The sequence below is a fragment of the Atta colombica genome, unplaced genomic scaffold, assembly GCF_001594045.1.
Source record: "Atta colombica isolate Treedump-2 unplaced genomic scaffold, Acol1.0 scaffold126, whole genome shotgun sequence".
Taxonomy (NCBI): domain Eukaryota; kingdom Metazoa; phylum Arthropoda; class Insecta; order Hymenoptera; family Formicidae; genus Atta; species Atta colombica.
This window is the reverse complement of record NW_017259213.1, coordinates 7,112,620-7,121,424: the sequence shown is the minus strand read 5'-3', so window position 1 is coordinate 7,121,424 and position 8,805 is coordinate 7,112,620. Positions and strand designations below refer to the sequence as shown.

Here is an 8,805-nt window from a genome sequence, read left to right as displayed (position 1 = left end):
TCATCTATGAGTGAACAAAAATAAAATAATACAATTTTACACACAATGATAACTCGAGAAAAAATGTTTTATAGTTATATAAAATTATATAGAATAAATATATATAACTTTATATAATTTTATATAAAACATTTTTTCCCGGGTTTTTATTGAGGATATAAGGAAGAAAAAATTATCGTTATCTTATATATCGTACACCTTTCCAACAAATATTAAAATCAAAATTATAAATATATTTATAACCATTTATAACGATTATGATTGTTTTCGAGTATATAATATATGAAGATGGATAGGATGATAAATATAACGCTATGTCCAATTTCACTTCCGCGATTCACTTCCCGGCAAACGATAGCGCAATATATTCAGGCACGTAACAAAACACTACTGAACGAATTGTTGCTGCCATTGACGGTATTAAAAAAAGCAATCGAATCTACGCCTGTATACAGGGTGAACCAAAGTTGTTCAACTAGCTTTTTCCTCTATGAGAAAATTATTGACGCACGTTATAATCCAACAGATATGAAATCGATAATTTTCTCATAGGGTAAAAAGTTGGTTCAACGACTTTGATTCACCCTGTATAGTAATACACACATAGTAATAACGAAAAAAGATACTGACAAGATTTGAAAGCCTTCAGAAAATTATAAAATTAGTTTGCGACGCTATATTACTTAATAAACAGTGCGCTCTCCAACATATATCTATGAGAATGTAGTCTTATTTCGTCATAGTTTATCATTATATGCTTGTTGATCATAAAAATTCTATTTCAAAGTAACTTTAATCTTTGTTCAATTATCATAATTTTGTGTAAACATTTTTGGCATTTGTGTCGGTGAAAATCCATTTAATGGCATTCACTTTACATTATTTAGACTATTTAGAGTATTTCTATCAAAATTTAAGACTATTGGGCGTTTTCGGAAGTTCACTCATTATATTACACATATATACACATATTATACTTATATAACCGTATAATAAACATCAGATTCTATTATAAAAAAATTTAATAGAATCTCATATAAGAATATTTGTTTGTATGTGCATTTATTGAATATGAAATATCAATACTAAAATAATAACTTGAATATATATATTCTTATCCATTCTCATAAAAAAGAAGAATAATAATAAGCATGATTGATAGAGCTTTTTTGTTATCAGATCTAAAACGTTATCAAAAAAATATCAAGTACATTATTAAAAAATGATTATCCTGTCAATCTGATTTTTAATACTATTAATATACGTTTCAAGTTCTCAATTTATAAATGAAACAATAGATCAAATCAAAAGAGAAGAAAAAAATTAATAAAGATTGCGCTTCTTGATTCGTGCTTTCTTATATATTACAATTTCTGATGAATTTAAAAGAATAAGCAATATTTTTAATACTAAATAAGCTTTCTGTACAAATAAATTGGACAGATTGATTAAGGTACAAAAATACATCCTCCCACGAGAAAAAAAGAAATATCGTTTACAAAATTTCGTGTAAATCCTGTGATACATCATATGTCGGGCAGATAAGAAGGAAACTTAAAACTATATAGAGTGTCAGATCATCGTAATCTTATAAACCGAAATACTAATACTTACTCGGTGATTATAAAACATAGAATTAATTTTGAACATGATTTCGACTGGGAGAATGTCGCAGTACTTGATGAAGAACGTTTCCTTAATAAACGACTAATATCGGAATGTCTTCATGCCTATCTTTATGCGAGAAAACAGTTTCAATTTGCGTTCGTATACAGAAGACGTACATCACACTTATCTACAGATAATAAAAAACACAAAATAGTTTTATTTAGTTGATTTATGTAATTTCTTTGTAATTGTTTTATACATTTATACATTGCCTTTGTCTCCTCTTTTAATATTTATTTGAGTGACAACATATCTTACTTATTATTTGAATTGTATTGGTCATATTTCTGATGAGCTATGTTTAACATGTGATTTATAAGATTTGTTTAATCTACAAATAATTTAGAATGTTATTTCATTGTAATTATCTTTATTTGATCCAATGTTTCAAAGCGGCTTCTTTCTATCCTTGGAATGAATCACCTTCTTTCGAATTTTCTGTTTACAAAAATTATATTGTTTAATATTTTAACAGATTGTATAATATCAAATACCTCTTTTCTAAAGTGACTAAAAACAATGTAAAACAATATAATCTGAAATAGCATATACATACATAAGATCTTCGACTGAAGAATTAAATTATGCTGTTAATTAACTTTTAACTCTCTATAATAGAATTTTCTCTTTGCATTGCAACATTTATGAGTAGGACTAATTGAACTTTGCAAGATGATTAGCTGTTAATTAGAGTGACCGATTTGTTGCATGGGCATTGTTCCGGACCTCCTAGTGGATGTAGTAGTATTCGAGACAACTATACACCTTGTTCGAATCTTAAATGGATCGCAAATCTGCCAGTCAAGTTGTTTTAATAATGTTTGCAGGGTCTTTTTTCTACACACAAATATGATGAAAATGGTGAGACCTTGCAAGGCATTTACGATGTCGGCGGGATACCAGATAAACTGTGGTACAATATCAGCACCAATATCGATCCACGACATTATCTCCAAAACCCAAGTTATTCCCATCACTATGAACAGCTTCAGGTACATATTAAACCTGTGAGCAAATATATTTTTGTAAATATTATAACTACAATAATTGCTATAAGATAAATCAATAAAATATATACTGCTAAAAAAAATTATGACTTAAAAAAGTTTTATGTAAAAATTGATCAATTTTGATTGACGATAATTTTGCGAAAGATTATCGTAGGATAACGGTTTTTTTTTAATTAAAGCTGAAATCTGAAATTTAAAACGCTATGACCAGATTTTAAATTTAATATATCTCTATCACTGTAACTTGCAAAATGTGAGAATGTGTTTGTCATACTGAAAATTGCAAAATTTGACGGAATGCATGGACTTTGTAAAATTTTTTTTGGAAATGTTGTTTATATAAAATTCGAACTTTCTTCTTTAATTAAAAAAAAAAAACGAGTTGCTACAACTCTTTTTCGCAAAGTTACAATACTTTAAAGTAGCCTTCGCATTTTTTACCATTGCTTATTTTCATCGTGGCGCATGATCTCACAATCTCTTAACAGATTAGCTATATGTATTTTCTGATACAGAATTGTTAGTGTTGTGCGGATGAAAAAAAAAATATTACTGATAATAGTAACACTTATGGGTACGTAAAAATATAATGTTTTTGCTTCATTTTCTGAAACAGAAAACAAATTCTTTGTATTATACTACACTAATATATGTGAATGATGTGTCCATTATTTAAATTAAAAATTGTTGAAATTTATCAAGATTTCAATTAAATATTAATTTTCCGCTAGCGTTAATAATTGCCGGTATCACTTACCACCGAACCAAAATCTTTTTTCGCAAATTTCTGGTCGGATCAAATTTTCTGGTAGGGAAATATTATCCATAATGGCGCAGATAACGTTAAGAATAATAGTGACTCCCCATGCATAGATCGAATATACTATAAGTTTCTTTTTATGCTTTGTTTTTGTTCGATATCGACGGAGCGGACGGAGATCTCTGTAAAATGCGATTTATGTTTAGTCAATAGTAATTAAATTATTATCCAATATATAATATGCGAAAATATCTTATCTCTTTGATATTAAAACTTTGTGACGTAATAATCATAAAAACTTATAACTCAACACATATACTAGTATATATGTATAATATAAATATTTTTAGTATATGTACTAATTAACTACACATAACTACACATATATTTTATCGTAAAAATAAAAAGTTTTTTTATAAAGTTTTCTATTTTAACAATTTGAATATTTGTTTCGAAGCGTTAAAAGTTTAAGAAACATAAAAATCATTAAAATCAATGTTTTGCATTTCAATGATGAAATACCAGGGAATGGAACTAATTCATTACTTGTAGTAAAGTTATATTTACAAATTATTTTTTTAGTAACTTTACTGGTAACTGCGTTACTTTTTTTTTTTATAATTGTAGTTACATTTTTTTAGTGCGTAACGAATTTTACAGTTATTTTTACTTTGTACACGATTGGACATGATTCAATTGAACACAAGCCGCTCATAGTGCGAGACTAGGAAGCTCTCCCTATTGAAAAAAAATTACGTCGATTGCTTGATGAAATTATGTAACATTGTGATATGATTTTTTTCAGTAAGACCTAAACACTCATTCGCTATGATTGGTGATCGATTTTAAAAAAAAAGTAATGAAAAGGTAATGAAAAGTTTTTTTTTAAATTACTGTAACGGTAACTGTAACGAGTTACTTTTAAAAATCAGTATTAGTAATAATCAGTATTAGTAATAATAACTGTTACTTTTTCTAAATAACGAGTAACTTATTATTTTTAAAAAGTAACTTTCCATGCTCTGGTGAATACTGTACGTTGTATAATGTTACTTGCGTATAATCATGATGGAAGTAGAAAGGTGCTCATTGAGAGCGACGTACAGTTCAATTGATTCAAATCTCATATATATATATAACGAGCATGCTCACATGTCCAAGCAAAATAACAAACCATTGTGATATTAAAATGACTCAAAAATGATCATTAAAAGTCATTTTTCAATCATTTTCGATTCATTTTAATGTCATTTTGACATTATCGATGTTGTGGATGGGACTGCTTGGGTGGCAACTATCAGTTTAAACATTAAGTTTTATTTAAAAAAAGTTTAAAATTAATTTAATTAAATTAATTGAATTAATTATGAGCACACCTTATTACTTGTACTTCCACTATGCGTATATTATAAGAAATATATTGCTCACCTAAATTTCCACCAAATATCGAAGCATATTACATTTAACCAAAAAAAACTTGACAAAAAGAAGAAGTTGAAGATATATGCTGAAAAGATGAAATTAAATAATGTGTTAATCATCAATTATATATTAGAATGACAATTATTTATAATTTATAATTATTACTATATTTATTTGTGGCATTTTCTTGATCTGCATGTCTGCAGCATTGCAAAGTAAAAAAAAGTGAATTTGATCAAATTAAATGCTTTACTGTATAATTTTTTTATTTAAACCAGAAAATTATCTACATGCAGAAATGTGAGTTATTATATACATAAGATATAATTCAAGATTTAAATATCTGTTAAATATTATTATATATTATTTGTTCTTTTAAATATTGTTTTATATTATTTTTTCTTTTAAAAATTTAATAATTCCCATTTTATTAAATTATTCAAAAGATAGACATATTATATTGAAACTATTTTATATATAGATACATATAAGCAACACATTATTGCATTACTGTATCATTCCAGGCTTACTTCAAAAGTAACATAACTTAAAAAATGTTGTTTATCGAGTTATTATCACAAATAAGTTAAAGATTATTCTATTAATTATCAAAAGTAAACTAACTTAACAAGTTGTTCGCCAAACAGCACTTGTGTCTCTCTTAAGGTTTTCAAAGAAATTATAATCAGCTTTTAAAAGAGTGACATATTTTTAGTTGTATTTTTGTAAATAAAAGGAGAATCATTTTCAAAAAAATATTTAGAGTCAAGACAGTTTTGATGATCAAAGATTAAAGTTTAAAGAAATTGATTTATCTTGAATTCAGTCATTTTTAGAGCTGATTGTGAGTCATTTAGAGCTGGTAAATATAAAAACTGTTTAGTAATGTTCTGAGTTATGTCACTTTTCAAATTATTCTGGATTTGTTATAATTTTATAAGGACATTAAAATCATCATAACTTAAAAAAGATGTAGCTTTGTCGTGAAATAAAAATGACAAAAATAACATTTGATCATGTTGATGTTTTTAAGATATATTCTTAAAGGAGCTTATTATTACTTGATTGCATTATATTATTTATTAATCAATATTTTTCTGTCAAGTTGGAAAATTTTCGCCTTTACTGAAATTTAATTTGTTTAATTGTGTTATTTTTAATTAATGGGACGATATAGTATACTGTACCTAGTACAACGCAATATTTCACTTCACTTAATCCAAAAACTTGGCCAAAACACATAATCGCGTATGTGATGAATAATGAACCCACGTGTGCACGCAATGTATAACCATGGATATTTTGGAATTCTGGCAATATGGAATATATTATGAACGTCAACAGCAGAAACGGCAAAGACAATAGTAGGCACATGGATATAAATACTGGAAGTGTAGTCCGATTTTCACAAACAAACACATCATATGTGTCCCGAAACATAATAGCAAAACAATAAGACTTTGGTGAAATGTGTTCGCCATTATGATTATTGTACAAAGAGCCATTGGTGAGAAACAAGTATGTATTAGGAAAAAGAAATTCGCGATCATATCCTTTTGCAATGCACGGATCGCGAACAGTCAAAAATAGTTCGTCGACCGTTTCATCCTCGGAATTGTTCCCGTATATATTTGGAAGAGCGTAATTATCCTCTCCACGAGAGATGCAATGTCCCTTTATCGTCAAGATGTTACCAAAAGGACAACAGAACTGAATACAAGTAATACTATCATCGCATGCTCTGTATTCAACAAAAGTAGTTTTAATTATTCTATTGGAATTGAGTTTGTACAATATGGAATTATTCTTGTCTTCAATTTTGGTGAAATTTTCTTTAATTTCTTGTAATGTGAAATTATTGATCTCTGTCGAATTTATATAGAACTTCGTAGATGTCTGATTATTATCTTCTAGATTTTTTATTATATGTTCACGAGACTCGCATCGCACCGAGTCATTCTTGCAATTGTTCTTTGTAGAATTAATACAGGATTCATATTGCATTTCATCATTATTCTTAATAGAATTTTTATGTAAATTGCATCTTGTTAATTTCATCTCTTCATTTCGATATTTTATAGAATTTAGGAGAGGATCAGATTGCACCGTCGAGTTGTCACTCTGCTCATTGCCATTCGTAAAATCATTCTGAGGTTTCGAAAACGAAGCAACAAGTAGAAATGTTAAACAAAGTACAATACTTGCTGGACACATCGTTAAATTATTTTAGCGTCGAATTCATCAACTTAGTATTTTTTTATGTCTTGTAAGTAAATATTTAGCGTGATGTTACCAATTCTGAAAAGAAGGGTAATGGCTTCATTTTATAACGATTTTGTCTGAAAAACAAAAAATGTGATTTTTGGAGTAAGCATGTAAAGACAAATTATATAAATCGATGACATTAAATGTCTTTATATATCCGATTATTATACCAATATCTCATATAATGATAGAGAAAAGTGGGTGAATTGTGCGCACTTAAGGAAAATTTATTGTTGTGAAATGATTTTCTAAGTTCAAATTGATATAAGTATGAAAATAAAAATTATAAACATTCTTCTAGCATTACATAATGGTTTATTTATGTACGTATCCTCATATTGAACAGATTTTCATTCAATAAGATTGTATTTGAGAAAAAAGAAAAAACGGAAAGACGAAAAAATTCTCGCGTCGAGTAATTGTGCGCAAAGCAAAAGTCGTAGAAAATGAATAAATTATGAAATGTTGATAAAGAAACCAGAAAATATATTTATTATATTGCAATATAAATATATTAAATATATTAAATATATTTTAAATATATATTAAACAAAAAATACAAAACTATAATAATAATAATAAATAGACTTTGGCAAAATAAAATAATAATGCAAAGAAGAAACGAAAAAATTAGTGTTAATCATATATATATATATGAAAGATGGGTAATTGTGCATTTCAAAATGCTTGCCCATAGTTGCTCGTCGCGACCTTCTCGATATGAAATTACACTTCCTAACCAAATTTAATAAATAATAGCTCAAAAGACACACATAATAATGTACTTTAATAAAATATGCAAGTTTAAACAAACAAATTAAAATATTTACTATCTATGGATTTACCACCTTATTTTCTGAATATTAAAATAATAAGAAGAGATGTGATTTTACTTTTTTATATTTCTCTGGTTAACAATGTATTTACATTATCTTTTGTAGTTATATTTTAAGAGGACCTTCTGCGTAAAAATTTCCACGGTGATGTCTTCATATATTGGAAAATCAAACCAGGGTGCGCACAGTTCCCCACTTTCATTAACGCAGTTGCACGTTCGTGTCAATTTTCGTCAGGGTTGAATAAATTAATGTTTTTTTTTAACTGAATAAAATTAAAGTTAATGGCTTTACAAAATTAATAAAGTTAAGTTAAAAGTTATTAACTTTTAACTTTTTTTTTAACTTTTAACGTTTTCATTAGTTACTACCCAATCCTGATTTTCATATAACAACTTCATTACGATAAAGCGTCTAAGGCTAATATTCATAGTCGATTCTTATTTCAAGACCGTCTTAAGTAATGTCTTAAGACGCTAATGCGGCCCTGTAATTGGTTCGTGACTTAAGACGTATAGTCTTAAATATAAGATCTGACTATGAATATCAGCCTAAGTCTAATTCTAAGAACTCGACATTATTTGTTCGTGCAAACTACGTGTTTGATACAAGGTTGCAAAACTTTCGTTTTCAAGCAAATATTGTCACGACTTGACAGCTTAAGACGCCATATTGCATTAAGAAATGATAAAAAATATATCAATTTCGAAATTTTTAGTGGTTCTCGGCATAAAATCCACCTCACAAATGTAATAATGCGTGTATTTTAATCCTGTTAAAGGATTTTTCGAATACATGAAAGAGAAATGTATTTGTTATATAAAAATTATATGATTTAGTCGGT

The 8,805-nt window shown here is 27.4% G+C and overlaps 1 protein-coding gene across 1 annotated transcript; it reads right to left on the bottom strand.

The window, feature by feature from the left end:
• Positions 1-2,282: 2,282 nt before the first annotated feature.
• On the bottom strand, positions 2,283-7,074 carry LOC108695155 (G-protein coupled receptor Mth2-like). Its single transcript, XM_018204917.1, has 5 exons — positions 6,048-7,074; positions 4,867-4,945; positions 3,436-3,620; positions 3,120-3,285; positions 2,283-2,673 (listed from the first exon to the last, which is right to left on the bottom strand). Exons 1-5 carry the CDS (start codon positions 7,072-7,074, stop codon positions 2,352-2,354), a joined length of 1,779 nt encoding a protein of 592 aa, XP_018060406.1. The 3' UTR covers positions 2,283-2,351.
• Positions 7,075-8,805: the final 1,731 nt, after the last annotated feature.